This window comes from Grampus griseus (assembly GCF_964374135.1).
Source record: "Grampus griseus genome assembly, chromosome: 3".
Taxonomy (NCBI): domain Eukaryota; kingdom Metazoa; phylum Chordata; class Mammalia; order Artiodactyla; family Delphinidae; genus Grampus; species Grampus griseus.
The window spans coordinates 135,691,503-135,713,004 of NC_139019.1; the positions used below are offsets into that span (position 1 = coordinate 135,691,503).

Consider the following 21,502-nt stretch of genomic DNA (forward strand, 5'->3'; position numbering starts at 1 on the left):
AGGTGGGAAGGAACCTGTACCTCTGATGATCTGGGGTTTCTTTCCCTTTTACCCTCATCCTCATCTCCATTGGAAGCAGACCTGCAAGAAAAATTAGAACAGTGTAGAAATGGTCGAAATACGTATTCACCCATCCTCACCAAGATTTTCCAAAACACTCCTAGCTTCAGATATTCCATCCTGTTGCCCACATATCCCTGTAAATCTCTCAGATGTCCTGGAAACTCCAACTTCTGTATAAACTCCGTGGCCCTCTTGTATGGAGAATCAGCATAAAAATCCATGGTTATACTGTGTGTCTTCATTTGGTCTTTATGACATGAACTCACTTGGTGATTAACAAGGAAAGCCTGAAACTTGGGGAGGGAGACTGGGCTGTTGAGGTGATGGTGCTGTGCAAGAGAACAAGATCTCCCATTTCCTGAGAAATGATGAGTTCAGTGTGGAAGCTAAGACTTGCAAAAGCAGGAGGCTCTTGTGTTTGAACCCAGGTTCAGTAGAAACCCGCAGAGTGGAATTAGGTTCAGCAAGTCGCTCTGCTGTTCCATGGAGAACAGACTTGGGGGGGGGGCTTGGCCCTCCCCGCCAGGCTTGGCCTTCAGGCCCCAGGAAGAGCAGCCCATCGCTCATCCCAGAGCCTGTCCCCTGGCGCCTCTGGCCAGTCTGGACAGGAGGCTTTGCTGTCGCGGCAGGGCTCCCGTGTGCTCCCCTACGCAAGCCATGGCTCAGGGTGGACGGCGCTGAAGTGATTGCTCTGCTGTACATTGGGGGCTGAGGGTTTCATGATTTTAAAAGCAGGAGTTTCTTTTTAACTGCAGAGAATCTCTTTTTATCTTGTAATCAGATAGTGAGGCACTTGGGGTCTTCCTGCTTCTGCTGACTCCCTGTATTTACTGGACTTTTTGCTTTTACATTGCAGGTAAACTAAAAGATCTTGGGAACTTGGTTCTTCGGCCTTTTGGACTCTCCACAGAGAATTTCCAGATCAAACAGGATTCCTCTACTGGCTCCTACTCCATCAATTTTGTTCAAAATCCAGATAATAACAGATAACAAAGATAACAATGGCTTTTAAAGCTGGCTTGGAAATTGTATGCTGCCTGTGTTAGCAAGGGGAAAGGCCCTGCCAGTGTTTAACATTTAACAGCATCTTATCTCAAAGACAGGCTATCTAGTAGAGGCCAGTGCTCCCTTCTCCCCCTTGTTTTATGATCAGGGTGAAACGCAGTTCCTGATGTAATGAGCCTAATTTGATTTCCATTTTAAGGTGGTGTCTGTGCAGCTGTTGCCTTGGTTCTGGCTGTTCTTTGTTTTGTCCGGGAGAAAGCCTGCTTGTCCAGGCTCACCTCCCCGAGCTCCACAAAAACAAGCCCAGCTGGAGTCTCCTGGGCCGAGCAAACCTGCTGGTCGGAGACTGCCCAACCACGATCGATGGGGTCCCCACCTGCTGTTCCCTCGCCCCGATCACACGCACTGCCCAGGCTGCCCTGCGTGGGCTCCAACATCTCCTAATTTCCTCTGTGGTAATAAACGCTTTCTGTGACAGTCTGAGCTGGGTTGTGAATTTTGTCCCCATAACAACAGCTAAAGCAGTGTTGGTTTTGAGCAGTGTTACTGGATTCCACAAATCTGCCCAGAGTCTTAGTTGCCACCTTGAAGATGATCTTGAAGAGCTGACCATCCTACCATGTATTAGGATTCAGAAACTCCACCTTACAAGCTGTCCCGGGCCTCTCCAGGTTTGTGCAGATAATTATGAAATCAGTGTTTCTGACCAAGTATCAATCTTAGTAATTTCAACTTAAAATAGCTTCATTCAGGAATGGTGGTATGTGAATCCCAGAACAAAACCATGTTCTTTTAGACTCCATGAACCCAGAAGTTTCAAAGGTAGATTTTTTTTTTTTTCTAGTCATCAGTGCTGGTGAAAAGCTTTTAATTGTTATGGTTTGAGTGTCAAGTGCAGTGACGTGCAGGTTTCATCTTAGAAATGAAGTAAGTACACGTATAATTCTGTAAGTGACATGCAGTAGGCATGCTCCCAGTGTTAAGAATCGTGCTGTTGTTTTGCTCTGTTCCTCAGAGCCCCTCAGCGTGTGTTGGTAGGCAGTGGAGTCATATGCTGTATCCACACTTTGTGATTTGCGAAGCCTTTATCCCAGATTGAAATGGAATTCCTCACACACTTTATAAGGGGAAAGGGAGAAGGAGAATGTGGTTTTTAATTTTGCTTTGCTATCTTTATGATAAATCCGGCATCTGATTTTTCCCGAAAGGTGTGTGTGAGAAATCATACAAGTTGTACAGAAAGCTTAGCTGAAAGCCGTGTGGCCCACCCAGCGGTGATGAGTGCATCCTGGGCAGCTGGTGCTGTGCACTGCTGCTCCAGCAGGAGCAGCCCTTCTCAGACCTCTTGATCTCAGGACCCCTCCACACTCAAAACAATTTAAAGAGCGATTTGGTTTATGTGGGTTACATCTCTTCATACTTACTGTATTCGAAATTAAAACAAATTTCTTAAACATTAATTCCTTTAAAAACAACAAAATACATTTTATGTTAATACAAGTATTTTAGAAAAAATCTAAAAATCACATTTTAGTAAGAAGAGAGACACCGTTTTACATTTTTGCAAATCTCTTTAACGTGTGGCTTGATAAATCTGCTTACGTACTCGTTTTGTCACGATATCACATGTCATGTAGCCTGGAAAATTCTGCATACCTGTGTACTTGTGACAGAATGAGGCAAATAACCTCTTATGAAAGGGTCTCAGGAACCCCTGGGAAGCCTTGGACCACCTTGAAAACCACTTTGTCAGATTATGACTTTTGACCTCAGTTGCTGAGACTAAGCAATGGTCAGGGCTGAGATTCCTGAAGGCTATCTGAGTCTCCAAGGAATAGGAAATAAACCTGTTTGCCTGGAAACAGCCTTTCTTAAGACAATACCATTGCTGCAGGGGGTAGAGGTTTTGCTTCTTAGGCATCCTTCCTCCTCCTCCGCACTTCCTCGCTGAAATCTTAAAGGAGGCCAAACAAGGCGAATATTAAGTGCTTCTAGTGATTGGGCCAAGTAATATACCTGGAAAGGTAAGGAAGGAAACCTAAGTAGGTGTGCGTTTGCTTAAGCCAAGGGGTTTTTGTATCACTGTTACTTTTCTGCTTCCAAAATCTGGAAGAAAAGATAGATTCAAACCTTTTGAAAATGTTTGTTCAAACCTACAGAAAAATCCTGAAAGGGTTGAAAAGTAGGAAGAGTGTACGTACGAGGGAGGAAGGTGGCCTGTTGCTAAGATGTATGATTTAAAATTCTGTGATGCCTTCCTTCCCTCACACACAAAAAAAAGGTATAACAGAATTTACTTTTAAGGTAATCACACCGTGACATCGTATATATACTTATGCCAGTGACATTGCAATGGATCAAAATAATTTTGGAATCTCCTTCTAGAATTTCCTTGAAGGCTCAAACACATGTTTAAAAATACTATGATCTATTCCCTATCTGCCTCCATGAATAGACCAAGAGCTTCTGGAAGGTAAGGGCCATATTTATATTCTTAATAGCACCAGTAGCTACTGCTTTACTAGAAATTTAGTAAATTGGTATTAAAGGATGTTCCACGAGAAGTGGTCTCAAAGTGAACCACCATTCTATCCAAACGTCTCTAGATTCTGTGGCCTTTATTTGGTACCTGTTTTTTTGACGCTTAAAAAGACATAGAGTCCCTTTAAGCTGGTCGAGCGCATCTTGTGCAGCCACGTAGAATGTCCTCAGATGGTGATCATTCAACCTGGCCTGTAAACATATGCCTCCTGTTTTCTTGTTTGTTTTTGTTTTTTTGGCTGCGTTGGGTCTTCATTGCTGCACGGGCTTTCTCTAGTTGCGGGGAGCGGGTGCTACTCTTCACTGTGGTGGCTTGTTGTGGAGCACGGGCTCTGGAGCACAGGCTCAGTAGTTGTGGCGCACGGACTTAGTTGCTCCACGGCATGTGGGATCTTCCCGGGCCAGGGCTTGAACCCGTGTCCCCTGCATTGGCAGGCGGCTTCTTAACCAGTGCGCCACCAGGGAAGCCCTGCCTCCTGGTTTTTAAATTCTCATTTTTGCATCTTGTATAGTTACAAGGATTTGTGTTGAAACTTTCAGAAATCCCCAACTTTTCCTCTAGTTTCAGGCTCCCCTCCTTCTCCCAGGTCATCTTGTGTTCTCCATATGTTTCCACACCGTCTCCCAGTTCTCACATGAGCAGCTTTTCCATTCATGGGAGCCTCTGCAGAAGGCTTGCCCAGGATATGGCACTGTCACTACAACAAATTCACACTTGAAATGGTAGTTTTTCTGTGCAGAGTGTACTGTGGATTAGTTCATTTTCCATACATCATGGTTGAATCCTAGTCTTAAAATCCAACCTCTTTTTCTAAGAACTGTGACTTTCCACACGCATCTTCCTCCCATCACAAGCACTGCAGCTGGTTTCTCGTTCCCCTGCCCTTTAGCTCCCCCCCCCCGCCCCCACCCACCCAAACGTCTCTTATTGCGTTGTTGTGCTTATAGGCCTAGAGAATGTTAACACCATGCCGCGATGTGGAGGCTGGGAGTGGCCAAGCCTGCTAGCTAATGACCTGAACATTGCAGCCCGGGGCCCGCGTGTGAGCTTCAGTAAACTGACAAGACTTCACACACTGGACCTCCAGAGTTACTCAGGTACAGTCAAAGGCGTGAATGTTTGTTGAGTCCTACAACACTTTGTGTAGTTGAAGGTAGGGAACTGCTTTAGGAAATGTTGCTGGGCCTGGTGATTATTTCTGGTGCTCCTCAGGTCTCTGTGGTGGTTTCCAAGCCTATCGCTGTTACATCTCACACAGCTCTCAAGCTAAAATCCAGACTGCTTTAGGAAGACCAGGCACAGGGACTTTACGGAAGCATGTTCCAGTCTGATTGGACTGCCGTGGAATGGGGAGCCGGCAGTGGCTGTTAAATGTGAACCTGATTGGAAGGTGTATTTGGAAGGTTGTTCCCAAGAGCTAAATAAGCAGACCTGCAAATTCTGTCTTTTATAACTGGTTTAGCAAACTTGGAATGTCAAAAGGGAAGGCTGTGATAGGAGACCAAGGAGGATGGGAACAGCCGTGCAAGTTAATGGCTGCTTTAATCTTGAGAAAGATTTTTAAAGGGAAGGGCCCAATAACCCTCCAGACCAGAGTGCAAATCTGAGACACTGCACAGGACAGGAGAAATCAGCAGCTTAATTAAGCGCCTGCCCTTTCCCTCTCGGCTCTCTGTGCGTTTTCGCTGTGCGAAGGGAAAGCCTGCGGCTGCCCGAGCTCGCTCTCCTTGGTGCGACTGAGCCTGCAGCCCAGCGGTCGCCACCAGCCCACTGTTATGTCGGTGTTGCTCTCTGTTCACTTCTGCTTTTGACCCTGCCTTTTTCACCTCCCTGCCTCGTCCCTCCAGTATTCCTTAAGATGCTGTACTCTTCCTCTTCTACTCCTGTGGGTGTATGCTGTGTACTCGATACACACCCCACACCTTAGTAGAATCTCCTGGAAGCAATTTCAGTGAGATGTTTATGACTTTTCAGCCTGCCCCCTCTGCACTTCAGTAGTAACAAGCTTAGTCCTTCCATCACCTAGATTTCCTTTAAAAAAGGAAGTATGTGGACATTCCACCACATACTTCCAGAAGTGGCTGGAAATTCTGTTCCTTCAGGGAGCTGCACAGCTACGCAGAGAAGGGAGGTTTCCAGTCACTTTCTGTTGTCTGGAGAGCGGCCTTGAGCCCACACTAGACCAAGTCCATTAATATTGCTGAAAATGAGAAATGGACTACTTGCTACCAGCCAGTCCAAGAGGTGGGGCTAAAATAAACCGCAGAACATCAGAGTGACTGCTTAAGACCCTTCAAAGGGCAATCAAAGAAACTTTTATTTTAATGATAAAATCAGTTTATGAAAACTAGTGAGGATGTCCTCATGTTTCAAAGTATCAAAAATTTCAATCTTCCTGGCTAAGAGCTGTAACTGTTGAAGGGAGGGATGGGTATATGGGGTTTATTGTACTCTACCTTTACAAATGTTTGAAATATTCTATGATAAAAATATTCCATTTTCTTCTAATTTCTCAACCCTCTGAGGGCTATAAGCTAGGAATAAGCTCCATCACACAGAAGTTAATTCAGCCAGACTAGAAATATGACTCCCTACACCGTTTCCTTTCACTCAAGGGGCAACTTTGTAAGCTCACATTTTCCCCTTAGCTAAAGCATGGCAGAGCCTGCTACCCCACTGCCAAGGAAGCCCACAGCTAATAATCTGGCCATGATTCAGTCCCAGCTGCTAGTTCCGGCTTGCTGAAAAATACAGCCTACCCAGATGGCAACTCCTATCAGGCACTGGACCCCTCAGCCATCAGGCATCATGACAGATGTGAAGGGAGTCAACCCAGAGGCTCCTTAGGAAGCCCTTAGTTCCAAACGTGTGAGGAGCTAGATCTGCAGATAGTGAACCCTCATTGTTCTTGGTGTGGTGCTTTGCTAGGCTGATGTCTGTATCAGACACCCCACCGACTCACACCAGGCAGCTGCCCTGTGCCGCCAAGCACACAGGTGCCCTCCAGCTCCCAAACTCAGCAAGTCGGAAATCCACAAACATGAAAGTCGTCAAGCAAACTGAAGACAGAACGAGGACAGGGATGGGGAAGCAAGGGAATGGAGTGAGGTGGGGCGTGTTTATTGATAAATTTCAAAGGATATAGGCTTTGGTGGACGCTGTGGTCCTTGTTGTCAAGTACACTAGACTGTTTTGTAGGGACGGTCTGACTGCCCCAAAGGAAAATACGCCGTCTGCAACTTTGCCTCAGGAAGTTAACTGGGAGAAAAGGTCTCGTAATTTCCTAGAGCTCTGTGACACTGACTGGATTCTGCCACTGGCTGGTTGGCATCAGACCAGGAGTTAGAGCTTCAGCTTGTGCATTTCCAGCCGCTCCCTTTCTACAGGCGTTAAAGCAAGGTGCGTTTAAACATGTGAATCACCCCCATCACCATCTTGTAAAGTTGCTTTGTGTCTCCCTGAAGCCCCTGGCTGTGCCTTCCTAGGGCAGTGACACATCAGGCTCCCCTTTACCTCAGGGCCCTTCCCATTTCGGAATTCACTCACCTCCTTTAGATCACAGGTTTGAGTGGTCTGCTCAGTGTCCAAAGGAGTCAGGCACTGAGCACAGACAGAGTTCAGAAACATAAGATTATAGAAGATTTCACTCGGGGAAGAAGGTTCCCTGATGCTGCCCATGTTTTTGGCCTTGGCTGAGTAGGAACTAAAGAGCTAGTTGAGTGAGACACTTATTTTCCATACCCCATTTTGGCCAGTGTGGCCACTAAGTGATTCTTCTGTTGGTAAGGTAACTGATAGAACTAAGATTAGAGTCCATGTCTCTACCTTAGACTAAATAAAGCAAGTTATTCAGATAAAAGCGTCATCATAATATCACCCACTCTCTTTCCCTCCTTTATGTTAGAAAGTTGCTTCTACAAATGGGCTTCAGGAGGGAATGAAGAAAGGTCTAACCCTAGAAGTATTAACTCTCCAGGTCAGTGACCTAGCATTGGGTTTGGCCAGCTCTTTCTTTCTCGGGCACAGGATGCCTTCCTTAGTGGTATTCTCTTTCATCCCAGGGTCATTGCCTTCTTGATATCAAAGGAGTTAGGCCGTGAAATTTTTTTGTGAGTAAGGCAAGATTTGGCAGGATGCTCATCACTAGAAGAAAGTATGCTTAAAAAACACATAGTATGCTCTATTCAAAGCTCTGAGGGAAGACTCATTACTTGAAAGAGTAGAGACGAGCTGTCAGGTATAAAAGCAAGAAAACGGCTAACTTTTACGTGCAGTGACACGCCCAGCGTGTGCAGGGAGACACTGATACAGCCTTAACGTGATTTGAGGGCATGGATCTAAATTATGCTGTTATCTGAAGACAGCACCCAAAGTTGCCATCTGTGGCTTTTGTTACTCATTCCCTCTATCTTGTAGGAGTTGTATCTATAAATATACTGACATGTATACAAGATGGTTAGGAATGGTATTGCAGGGGGTCTCTTCTAAGGCCTTCCCAGATAATATGCACATGACTTGTTTACCTTCCCTGGTTCTCTCGTTCCATTTTCATTTGTGGGAAACATGAGGGGAAAAAAAAGATATTAACGGAGCCAGATTTCAGTGGCCTCCTTCTTATGCTCATTTAGATAAACTGAAATGGGAGAATGTTTGCGATTAAAGACTCCATGATACTCTGGAATAACAGGCAGCCTTCTAAAGGACAGCTTTACTCAAATGGGGAAAGAAAAAAAAAAAACGTACACTAACTGAAGTTTCTGGGTCAGCCCTAAAAAATCTCAACTGTCTGGTAGGTATCAAGAGGCTAATTTTTCCTGACAACTGAGTGTTTCTGGTCAAACACTTGACCTAACGTTGGATGTACTGGGCTTTTAAAGAAGTAACCATTTATCCATAAGGGCAAGGCTAATTAAAATTAGGACAAGCCCAGCAGTAGATGTTTGTTTAATTACATCCAACTCTGAATGATGGGTTATTCGTTTCCATCAGAAAAGAAAACAGTAATGTTGGTGCACAGGTTCCTAGTTAAACTATTCTCCTTTCCTCTATCCTCATAAAGACATCCCATTGAATCTCCCAGTGATTAAAAACTACAGGTTGTTCTCCTAAGGAAGCAGTGCTAGTTAAAACAGCTCCCTCAAGGACAAGTGGTTGAATTTTAACAATTTAAAAAATAACCTTTAAAACCTAACTAACTCCTAAAAAGTAAATGAATAGTTTTTAAATAACTAAATTTAAAAAAAAATCAAGACTTTATTGGATAAATGTTGCACAACATTCTTTAACATTTAGGTCTCAGCATAGTTTAGGTGAGAAACAATTTTTGTCATTCAGGTCTACAAAATGAAATAGGCTTGTGAAGATTTGAAATACAGACAAAGGAAGCATGAAGCAAAGCTTAAATATTAAGCAACTAAAGCAGTGAAAGTGAAATAGCAACATGGTATGTCTAGATTTTAAATACCACCAAGTTTCATTTTTAAAAAAAATGAAAATCTGGTTTATAACAAACACCACTGAGAATTGTCTTAAAAAATATTTAGATATTTAAAACCTGATCTCTCCCAGTTCTTTTGCCTTTATATTACTTCTTGGTCATTTCCATCACTCTGCAATTAGAATTTTTGATTACACAAAATCTGCTATGACCTGGGAGTTATCTGATTCTTGAAGTGAGCCTGAAAGGTACTGCTGGGTTACATATCTGAAAGAACAAGAGGAACCCGAGCCTAAGCTCTGGGGCCAGAGAGCAGGGCGCCACTGAAGTGTGCATCATCTTTAGAACGCCCTGCTGCTACAGTTCCTGAGCTTTTTCAGACTTGATCAAATGTGTAATGACTTCATGATCAATGATTTTCCGTAAAGACAATTTCAGAATGCAGTCTAGACTTTTAGTTACTTACAGTGTAATTAGGATTTGCATTAACTGGCTAGAAGCAAGACTGCCTACCTTTTCTTGAGTTGTAAAACAAATCCTAGTCAGGTATAGTAAATATTCTAAAACTCACCCAGAACTTTTTGTTACTCTTGAGTGTGGGGTTAATAAGTAATTCCAAACCTATACTGTAAGATTATGCAAAGCTTGAACACTTGAGCCAAATGCTCAAGTTATGTTGCTTCAAATGCATTTTCTATTTTTCTCCTTTTTTTGTATTAAGTAATCAATATGGATTATCTTTCTGGTTTAAAAAATAAATCAGTATTGCCACTAAAAAAACTTCAGGTTTATTATTAAAAGTATGGCACCATCAAATATAAAATGCCTTAAAAATGTAGTACTAACAGGTCCATCTGGTTTTCTCATCAATGTTTTCTCCATTCATTAAAAAAGAAAAATTAAGGTTTTTCATAATATGTATTTTTCACAGACAAGAAGAACATTACCGTCTCCATTAATAAGAATTCATACTTTATGCATGAAAAGTTCACCATCTTTATGCGTCTGTTCCTGCTGCTTGTTCCCCAGGGTCAAGTCCCATCTGACACCTGTGAGGATTTCTTGCACTTAGAAAGAGAGGCTCTCTGTGGAGAGAGGTCAACATCAAAATTCAGATATTATCACCTTTTCTGAACTAGTTCAGAAATCAGTAAGGATAGGGAGAATAGTACAAGCCTTTCCAGCTCAGCAGAATTAAGAACTGGCTCTTAGAGTACATTTTCACTCCAAGATCAACACTAGCCTGATCCACTTTGAGTCAGAATTTGAAAGGTAAGAATGTAGTTATGAAAGTGTGCACAAAATATTAAATACTGGTGGCAAATAAATACATCTTAATATGTTCTAACAAGCAAATGTATATTTAAGATAATATAGCCCTGCTTTACTAAAGATCCAAGTTTTCTTAGTGGGTTGGGGACACTTTGCCATCCTTTTAGTAGGATGTGTTTGTTAGATAATCTTTTCTGTTTCCACTGGCATCCTGAAGGAAACATTGGCCTCGGCATTTGTGACTATTGCTGTTTCATTAGAAGAGCCATTTTAGAAATACCTTTGTTCATATCTGAGCTGATTAAACCTTGGAGAAAGCACAAAGTTTTAATATGAAAAATAATTCAGCATTTCTGTCATCATCTCATGCCTTTCAGGCGTGTCCAAACTGTACTGAGAAGAACTTCATGTTCAAAAGAAGGTACTGTCAGTGATTCTTCACACATAAAATTCAAGAGAGTTCTTTGCGTATTTCACATCACTTTTCTCCTCATCTCATGCATAATTTATTGCAATAGTTTTTTTATAAAATATTCCCCTAATACCTTTTCTTCGGTTTAATATAGCACAATTTGAAAGTGCCCCTTTATAGACTGTTGGTTTTAACCACTGCCTGCATATTTACTTCTTAGTGCAGCTTTAAAAATCTGAGTCTCCAATTTCATTCAGTCCTGATGCTCTGGTGTTCTCTGTCATTGTGGTACAGGTCCATGAAACCAGCAGCCTGCTAATGTCTTTGTGCTGAAATACAGTAAAGAAAAGGAAGAAAATGTAGTTAAGCACAAGTAATTATATAAGAAAAATGATGTCCTTGTTTAAATTAAGCCCTATATAGACTGTGGGATCACACCTGATTTTTTACTTTAAATCAGTTAAACCTGACCCGTGTAGGTTTTTTGAGAAAACAACTTACTGCCACTGTAAACCAGCAGAAGCATTCATGTTCTTTCTGAAGTATATCTGGCCAAATTCCAACACAAATAAAATGGTTTTCACCTTCACGTAATCAATCTGCACTTGAGTGTATTTTTTTAAATACTTTATGAATATTTGCCTAATAAAGGGAATTTTAGCTTTGTTCTTTATGCTGCCATTTCACAAGTAAGTAACAATGTAAAAGTTTGCAAGTCAGCTTCGCCGCTGTGGACTATGAAACGCCAGCAGCCTTCCTCTAGCACAGTCTTAAGAAGCAAATTTATATACAAAACCAGACTATGGAAAAATCAGCTGCAGGTGACACTGTCTACATATGTGCAAGAGCACAACGGGGGGGGGGGGTGGAGGGTGCCTCCCCAGAGGTAGACACACACAGCACATCAGAAGGCATCAAGAGCACCATTTTGCTACTGGAAGAGAACTTAGGTACACTGGTTCCATTGACCAGTGTCCCTTGTTACAACAGCAAACCAAGTTATCAGCAGAGGCACTCTGCACCATAACTTCAACAAAAAGCCGGGCTCTGAGCAGAACATTTATAAAGGGCAAGGCTTATCGAAGTTACTGCCAAGTAGCATGACCAGAATGCCCAACATTACCGACCTCCCTTTGATATCAAGAAGTAGTAGAATCCCACTAAAACGCTCTACAATCCCTGGTTATGCCTCTCAAACCTGGGAGCCTAAGTACCAATAAGAGTTTGAATTCTATAAGAGGTGATCCGTGGAAAGAATAATGATTACTTTTGGTCAAATGTATTTTTAAACCAAAGATATGGTATCTTCAGTGGAATAATAACAGACAAAACAAAAATGCAAAAAGAAAAAAAACCCACCCCCATCCTTCCCAATATTTGACTATGAAACACTTCAAAGTAGATGTATTTCTCATTCTTTGATAGAACTCTTGATCTTATGTTAACTTTCCAGTGCTGCCATATTTCATTCACTTATTGGATCAAGGCCTATAAAATAAATTTCACAGGGCATTCTATCACATTTCTTCTCAAGCAATGAAAAATTGCTTCTAGCACACATCAAAACAACAGCAGTCCCTGCTTATTACTAAAGCAACAGAATCATTAACATGGTTTTAAAATTTGACACTGAGCTAAGAAAAGTTTTTTTCTAAAAGTAAGATATTATATGATCATTAATACTAATAAATTTAGACATATGGAAATTTGCAAGTAAACACCCCCATTTTATAAACTGAAAGAGAAGAAAAGGTAAACAGCCAGTTCCATGTACAACTCCATTTCCTTCTGCTTATGACTTTCAGTATTTGGCTTCAACCTTAGTGAGGCCTATTCCAGTTGGCAGAAAAGCCAAAGATCGAAGCAGATCTTACTACTACTCCTGTTGGAGGTGCAGAAAATTGAAAATGCTGTTCCCTCAAGGGGTCACCAGGTAGCTACAACTCCTATAGAGCTAAGAGTCCAAAATATCCCAGCCTTAATCTCTGATCCAAAATGTGCCATTCTGACCCAGTTTGCAAATTATAGCTCATACACAATGATACAGTCCAATTACAGCTCTTCACTAGCTTCAAACCCCAGAGTTAAATAGCCTTATTTCAAGAAAGCAAAGAAAAGATCCTAAGTTCAAAAAGCAGCACAACAAAAATCCCTAAACCCTTCCTGCCATGTAAGAGCCCCAAATAAGGATTCTGAGCATTATCTAAGGAGGTTTTAACAAATGTACTTAATTACAACTACACCTCAGCATTATCTTTTGCCACCCTCTAAGTTTTGACATGCCTTATGTAAATGACAATGGTTTTGAGGTTGATTTAATTAAGAATATATATATGTTCATATACCGATATACATATATATTTAGTATATATAAATATAAATATATATTTATATATATAAAGTATATATATATATATATATATATATAAAGTATATTAAGTAATGACTATCTGAGAAGTTAAAGTGATGAGTATAAAAGTGACGAAGAAAGACTGAGAGAGTGAAAAGATAAATCCACTAGTTGACTTTCCATGGAGACTCAGTTGCTACTTGACATAATTCTGCAATCTGACACCCAACTTCTACCACCCTACGAGAAATTCCTCTGGATTTAAGGAAGCTCTCAGGAGGCCGGCTCTACCTTTTTTTTTTTTTTTTAAACACAACAGGTAATATTGACTGAAAGCTATTTTCACTCAATGAAAATTATCACCAACATGAGGTACACCCAGCTACCAAGGTCAGTGAAAACAAAGGAAAAAGAACTAGTGCATTCTTTTACGTCTAGCCTAATCTACTTTGGGAATGGTAAGTGATGACATGAAGCCCTCTTCACTTTGTGGCAGGGCTTAACACAGACAGACCTGCCCGTTTCACTGTTAACGTCAATGCTCCCAGTCTGAATCCACAGTGGTCTGTCAGACACTGTAAGGGAGCAGCAGCACTCGTCACTGTCTGATGTAATAGCTGCCATTTGTTGAGACCTATGGTAGAAAAAACCAAGTTAACAAAAATAGAGCATTTGAGTTCTTTTTCACCCATTTTACCAAAAAAAAAATTTAAAAATAAGACCAAAATTCAGGTGAATTTTTATAATGAATTTATTCTAGATAACTTGCTGGCTTCACACAACGTGAAGCTCTGGTACTAAAGGAAGACTTGAGGTGTGTACACACCAGTCTTGTCCAGGAGAGGGCACTCTCCAGCCCAAGTCAGTTGAGCTGCAAAATGCCTTAAGGCTCATGAAGATGTTGCCCTCCAATGCTAACTCACAATTTAATGCTCCTGACAAAAAATTTTTACTGGCCTAACACTAGCCTAGTGATGGAGTAGTCCTGACCTTCTCAGTATTCAATAAGGGCCAAAGTTGTCATCCCTATCTATATCATATCATTAATGAGCTCAGAGACACCATTTTGAAGAATCACCAAAACTGCCTGAATCCCTCCCCTTTCTCCTTAATGCCAATGGCACCTGTGCATACTATTCAGCACCTGAACTTAGTGAGGTAACACCTACTTGAAATAAGTTTGACAAGGTAAGCTTTCTCTTAGGCTTTCAGAACAGAGACTTCAAATACTAAGCAAATGAAGGATTACTATTTTAAGCCTTATTTTTTATTAACCTATTTGCTTGTTTCCTTACTTTCCCTACTTTAAGTACAGTATAAATAAGAAAAAACTCATCTATCATGTCAGTGTAGGCAACTGTGGGATCACTGATTTAGATAATGTCCAGTCCCTGTAATATTTTTTTAATGCTGAATCAGAAGCAGTAGCTAATCAAAACCTTAAAAAAAAAGGCTTTTCTGACACTGAAAAGGAGAAACTTTATACACCTGATCTATAAAGAAACATGATTACTTCTGAATTTTAACTCAGAGGAGAACAATTTTCTTAAATGTGGTTTAATAATGAGGTTATTTACCCTTTTGTTCATGGGAAAACTTAAATATACTATTAGCTACAATCCAACAGCTGTCACACAAGAAAACCAGAAATATGAACGCACAAAGAATTCATCTTTTGAACCTCCCCCTCCATGGGTAAAACTTAGGTTTCAACAATCATTCTAAAGAATCTCCTTTTCACTTCTAGGCAAGAGGAGAGTCAAATCAAAGAATGATCTTATTCCTGTGCATTTACCCCTCCAGTGCCCAGAAATGCCGTGTAAAATGGTAACATGCGAGACCCCAGTCCACAGAGCCTGGCCCATGAGTCTTTTGTGCTAATGTTTAAGATGAGTATCCCCTCAATGCTTTTTAGGGTCTCAAGGTTTTTCTTTAGAAACTGACCACACTTGCAGGATCCATGAGGAAGTGCCAGGAAGCCCCAGCAGTGAGGCAGTAAATGGAAGGAGATCCTCATGAAAGGCAGTGATTTCACTGGAAATTACTTGTTTTGTCCTTTAAGAGAAAGCTTACATTCAACAATGGCAACTACTCCTGGGAGGCAGCAGAGATATAAAGGGGCAAATCAGAACACGGTAAGAACCTTCAGTCTCCTTTGTAGAGTGCATGAAAGAAGGAAGTAGAGGTCACACTCTTAGAGCAAAGCCCAGAATTAAAAACTAAAGAATTAAGATTACTATCTTCCTGAACACTCAATATAAATTTTCTCTTAATACAATGTAGCGTGATGCAACATGAACAACCAGGAAAAGGATAGTGCCTCATTTTACAATAGACATTCTGGTTTTCCACCCTAATGCTATTTTTCTAACCAGTTATTTCGTTAGGGTTTTAGACAAACTGCACATAGTTCTTCCCAGCATACCAGGACAAACACCAAGATGTGCCACTCCCAGCCGGATTCCCTGCTAAAAACTAAACGGTGAGGGGAAATCATAGGTTTGTAATCAACAGCATCTCAAACAGGAGCCATGGGTAGAAATGACTACCCTCTGGAAAATATGGCCACGACGCACACAGATCAAGGCCTTGGAATGTGAGGTATTTCCCTCCTGCAAATGGGAAACAATCTAATCATACCAGTGGCAATAAAAGGGGATGTTCAAATTAATGTCCACTTTTTCACCATTTGGCAAGATATTAAAATAATAAAACACCAGGGTTCAGGAAAACACAGTATATGTACAAAAAAGCTTATTTACACTACTTAAAAGCTGACAAGTACAGCTCTGTGGTTCTAATACCTTTGGAAATTCCTCCTAAGAGGGACCTCTACTCCACTGAGCCCCGCCAGCTCAGATACTTCTCATGCCTTTGAAAGGATCTGGGGTGTGCTGGGCTTCTCAGATGGTTACTGATCATTAGTACGTAAGTGTCTGAATCATAATTCCTTTTCCTCATTCAAGAGTTGAAATGTCAGTGGACTTCTCCCCTCACCATATTCCCCATGACCTCCAACCCAGCTGCCCTCCGCAAATGCCTGTTGGGACTAGTCAGACCATGCCTACTTCTAGATATCTGTGGATGATCAGCATACTATGATTATTGGAATTTTCAGATAAGAATAACGTCGCTGTAACATTTTTTAAATTTATACTGCGTGTATGTTGAAGAAAGATACTATCAAAAGCTACCAGAATGAAATTTCTATGCCACATACAGAGAGCGCTAGTTGTGGTAATGACAGCAAGTATATACGTAAGTCTTGCGCCAGGCACTGTATTGTTTTAAACATTTAAATTCTCACAATTACCTTTTGAAGAGGTACTACTTCTCTCCCCCATCTCACAGATCATGACACTGAGGTAACCTGCCTAGGATCACACAGCTTGTAAGTGGCAGATCCAAGTCAGGCTTTGCCTAGGAAATCTGGCTCAAGAGCCTGTACTTTCAACCATGTGCCTGAAAAGTGAACAAAAAGTGATCCTTTGCTCAATAAAAAGACTGATACCAAGGACTATTAGTGCAAAAATGTTAACGGACACTCCAACTCACCTGCATCACTGGCAAGTTACATTCTCATAAGTATTTCTATCATTTACACTGAACAGGATGATCCTCTCACAGTTCTATTAAAAAAAAAAAAAAAGTCTCCCCAGGCAAGCCCAAAAAACCCCTATTATACTTTACCTGGGGGGAAAAATGTATTCCTTCCAGGACTTTTCAGTAGCTTTTAAGAGAATCTTTGTGCTGCAGAAAACTGAGTGAGGGATACTGAGGGTTACAAAATTATCTTAAATATTTAAAAAACAAGCTCTTGCTAAAACTTGATATGTGTTAACATTACAAGTTTTTTAGTTTACATGAAAAGGAAAAAGTGTGATTATAACACAGCCTTAACACTTTGGCTATGGGGGATCTGGTATTCCTTCTAGATAACCACACTGGATAGAAAAAATTATAAGGAGGTTTCTGGCACTAAGACTTCTAAGGCAACAAAAGGTTAACTGTCACATTCTTATGATACAAGGAAAATTCCATATTTAAATAATGGCTGTGTTTTCAACTTATTTTTAACGAGATCTTACAAATATCAGGAATTTAAAGAAGAAATATTTCATGCACTTTTAAACCAACTTTTAAGACAAGTTAATTTTAGAACTGGCCAGTTTTCAACATCAAAGTTTTATGAAATTGTTTTACAAACCAAAGTGTCTAACGGAAGAAGGCCCACAGCTTAGACCATATACTACAGCCATGTAATTTATTCAGTTGAAAATGAAAATCTGACTCAGAAATTCACTATTATGATAAATCCTGGTAACTTTTGAGTCTATTTTCTTCATTTCCTTTACATATCCCCACAACCAATCTTTAATTTATGCTAACATAGGAATCTATAAGAAAAAATTCAAGTTTGGCAATTAGTTTTTTCAGAGATTAGATACATTAAAATTTGATTCTATCCAAGATGGATTTTAAGGCATGATATAAAAATTCAGTATTTCCTACCAAAGTGTAGTATACAAGATGATCTTAGAATTTTAACAGAATTATCTACATGTCAAGGCATATTTGTTTTCCATTGGTAGTACTGACATAAAAAGTGGAAAAACGGTACACATGTGAAAATATGGTAAAGAGTGTGATGGTATGTAAATAAATAAAGTTTTGGAAACTAATTTAATTAACTCCATTACTAAAATCATTTAAATGGTTTCCATATTCACAAAATTGTTTTTGTCATTAGGAGGTGATGGTTTTAACCTAAAACCTACTGTTAAAGAGTATTTAATAGGTAAATGCAGTCATACTAATAGACCTAAAAATTTTACCAAGAGGTAGGGATAGTTGTTAAAAATGGGGGGCACCGGGCTTCCCTGGTGGCGCAGTGGTTGAGAGTCCGCCTGCCGATGCAGGGGACATGGGTTCGTGCCCCGATCCGGGAAGATCCCACATGCCGCGGAGCAGCTAGGCCCGTGAGCCATGGCCACTGAGCCTGCGTGTCCAGAGCCTGTGCTCCACAAAGGGAGAAGCCACAACAGTGAGAAGCCTGCATACCGCAAAAAAAGAAAAAAAAAAAAAAAATGGGGGGCACCATTAGCCCTGTGCAGGACTGCAGGTTGATTAGGAAGGAATGCTGGAAGCCAGGCTGCCAGAACAATACCATCCAAACTTAAAAGATTTCTATCAAAAAACAAATTACAGATGGATGGTAGTGATGACTACACAACAACATGGATGTACTTAGTGCCACAGAACTGTACTTACGGTAAAAATGGTAAACTGTATGTTAGGTATATTTAATAATTTTTTAAATACCAAAAAAAAAACCCCCAGCAAATTACAATTCTCTATTAATATGAAGGGAAAAAATGATTTCCACCTAAAGTCCCAAAGAAAGTAAACCGGAAAAAAACCCTGTTTGAGTCTATAAAGGTTAAATCTCTTGAGTGAAGAATAAACAAATGAGTTGAGCTGTTTCTCCTCTGATCTCAGTATCAACTATCCATGGTAAAAACACCAAGATATCCTGGAAAACTAAAAATATATAGATCACCTATATGACTTAAACTACTGAAACTTTCATTTTTTTTACTTCTATTCATTCTTTGTTGAATGGAGTACAGTAAATGTACACAAACTGTAAATACAGAATATTAAGAGCCTAGTAACTAAGTCAGAACCAGGTAAAGGTAATTAAGGCAGCTTAGCTGTTTTATTTCTCCTGGCTATTGGCAAGGCACCAGCCTCCTGTTCTATTTCTGAATTCCCTCTATCAGGCATTTTAATTGTTTTAATAGCAACCATATTAATACAATTCCAAAGCAAACACTAAATTTGTCCCAACTTAGAAACAGGGTCTTCAGAATTCTCTCTGGCAAATTCCCTGTTGGAGGCCATCACCGGATACAGATCAAAACACTGACCTGAATTTAAACATTATCAACTTCTCTAGACATCTGCCAATCTCTTCTCTGCTACGAGTACTACCAAATGTGAACCAGTGCAGCACAAGCTATAGAAAAAATTCACAACTTAAAAGGAAAAATCTAATTTTAGATCCAAATTATAGGTTTCTTAAGGTATTTCCAATTCTCAATTCAGTTATTTTAAAGAATATGTATGTATATAAAAGAATTTAAATGTGTATCTTCAACATAACCAATAGTAAGTACAACCTGCTCAAATAGGGGTGCAACTCTATTTTTTAAATTAGAAATTCAGACCCGCTAATGAAGATATTCATTTAGCTGATTTTAGTAAGTTCCATATCCTTTGCCCACAGTCCATCTTCATATCTATATTCCTGTCTGTTGTCTTTGCTACTTAGCACCAATCTAAAATTACTATTTATAGATTTTCCCCATGAAAACCAAGTAGGGACACACCATCTAGTCCTGTAAATAGGCTTCAGACTAGTGAATTCTACTTTCTTGGTCTCACTGATATCTCAGGTCTCTGGTTCCACATCTATAGAGTCCCTTCCAAACTTACAGAAGAGACCTTTTCTGGTCTATAAATTCTAGAAAACTGAAAGACAAAAACACTCTGATGCTTTACATTTCCAAAGATTTCTAGAAATAAAGACATCTTTAGCTTTCACAGCTCTTACTTCCCTTAGTTTCTCCCCTTTGCTAATCCTATTCTAATCACTTTTCTTAGACCACTAGAGATCTGGCCTAAGCCTAGTTTTCTCTCTGCAAGGGGGAAAACAAATACCCATTTGGTTGTCTCCATATAAAGAGTTCAGTGTCTCCTTTTTTGTTGTTGTTAAAGAGAAATGTAAGAGAAAAATGGCTACAATTACCCAATTCAACTCTATCTCCATCTACAGTGGATACTGGACAAATATATCTTAGCTGCTTAAGAAATTTCTGTTTGAAAACACTGTTTAGTATGCAGCTATTGGTTTAGTGTTTAGAACACACAGTACATCTTTAAGATTACAGAAATTCTTTCAAACTTGTTTCCCTATAGAAACTTCAGATGAAATATGCCAGACTGCTGGTTTAAAACAGAGGGATTATTTGGCATAATAATAAGAGATCATGCACATTTGTGATTATGCTTCAACCTTTTCTTCAAAGGTATGGACTATATCAAATTGTTACTTTTATACTCAACAATCATGATTTTATCTTTTTCTTTCTTCTTTTTCTCCATGGCTTCTGAAACAAATCAAATTTAGTTTATCCCACAAGAGCACATCTGCCCAAGCACTTAACTACATCAGAAGTATCCACTGTCAAAACCATTTCTATGTTAGGATAAAACTCACCTGGATCATTACCCAAAGCCTTAGAATTACATAACTTAGGTGACTCTTTGCTTTGCCTGGTTTAAATCTTCCTGAACCTTAGATTTCAAACTTTCGAAAATATCTGCATGAACAAATTCACTAATCTGAAACAAGTTCTCTGAAAATCTTTTAAGATACTTCCTTAAAACCCCTCAATCACACTATGAACTTCTTTCAACCTGTTATAATCAAAGAATTTTTAAAATACTGTATTTCTGTTTGCAGGAAAGAATATGTTCTATTCAAGTGAAACATTTTTTTTAATTGTGTGTTTATTATAATCAAAAAGCATTGACTGAGTTCCCCAGAAGAAATTCCACTTGCTTTTGCAGAAATTGGTACATTACCTTAAGGAAGCTGACCGAAGACTACTGATTTTCAATCTCCATTAATCTTTTCATAATTAATTCCATAGTAACTAAGATATTTCAACTGCATTACTTAGAAATCCATAAAAAGTTGCTCTCTTTAAAAGTTCCAAGTTTCCAAAAGTGTCAAACTGACATTGTATCACATTTAAAAGCTAAGTTGGAGCCTAAAATATGAAAGCAACTTAAAAAATCTTGGGACAAACTTGCCTCCACAGGCAATCAATCAGATTTTTCACTAACAATACAAAGCTAAAAATGGAAAATAAGAAATCAAATCTTAGGGACAGATGGACCATGTAGAAAAATAGTGAGCTAAGTTACAAGCCCCAAAAACAATGATACCTGAGGCAGAAGATAAAGCAGAAAAGAGACTGATTTTAATTACACAAATGTAAAAAAAAGAAAAAAAAGAAAAAGAAGCATGTGATGAAATATTAAAGCTAAAAATGAAATAATTAAAATCCATACACTTATATGAGAAATTGGCTGCAGGAGGGTCTCAAGTCTAGAAGTATATCAGACCTCTATACTACAAAACCTCATTTTAAGAATATATTGATTAGTCACTTATTTGAATTTTATCATGCTCAGATTATATATTCCCTGATAGGGCAAATAGGAAAATAAGTGATTTTTTTCATCTCCTCTATACACTATTACAAAGAATAATTTTCTACCATCTTGAAATTTTTCAAAGCTTTTTGAGAAACACACACAAATAATTTGGATTTAGTCGATTTTATTTAC

At 39.6% G+C, this 21,502-nt stretch overlaps 2 protein-coding genes across 3 annotated transcripts in view; one reads left to right on the top strand and one right to left on the bottom strand.

Moving 5' to 3' along the window:
* The window catches only part of TTC1 (tetratricopeptide repeat domain 1), a 73,468-nt gene extending 71,924 nt beyond the window's left edge, over positions 1 to 1,544 (top strand). For both annotated transcript variants that reach the window (XM_082650545.1, XM_082650546.1), the window contains exon 9: positions 920 to 1,544. In XM_082650545.1, coding sequence (XP_082506671.1) covers positions 920 to 1,053 — 134 coding nt within the window. In that variant the 3' untranslated portion in view covers positions 1,054 to 1,544. The remainder of the gene's footprint in view (positions 1 to 919) is intronic.
* A 7,341-nt stretch (positions 1,545 to 8,885) lies between these two features.
* The window catches only part of PWWP2A (PWWP domain containing 2A), a 33,089-nt gene continuing 20,472 nt past the window's right edge, over positions 8,886 to 21,502 (bottom strand). Inside the window, exons 3-4 of the mRNA XM_082652422.1 lie at positions 13,596 to 13,715; positions 8,886 to 11,060 (exon numbers count right to left, since the gene is read on the bottom strand). Of these exons, the coding sequence (XP_082508548.1) occupies positions 11,047 to 11,060; positions 13,596 to 13,715 (134 nt within the window). The 3' untranslated portion in view covers positions 8,886 to 11,046. The remainder of the gene's footprint in view (positions 11,061 to 13,595; positions 13,716 to 21,502) is intronic.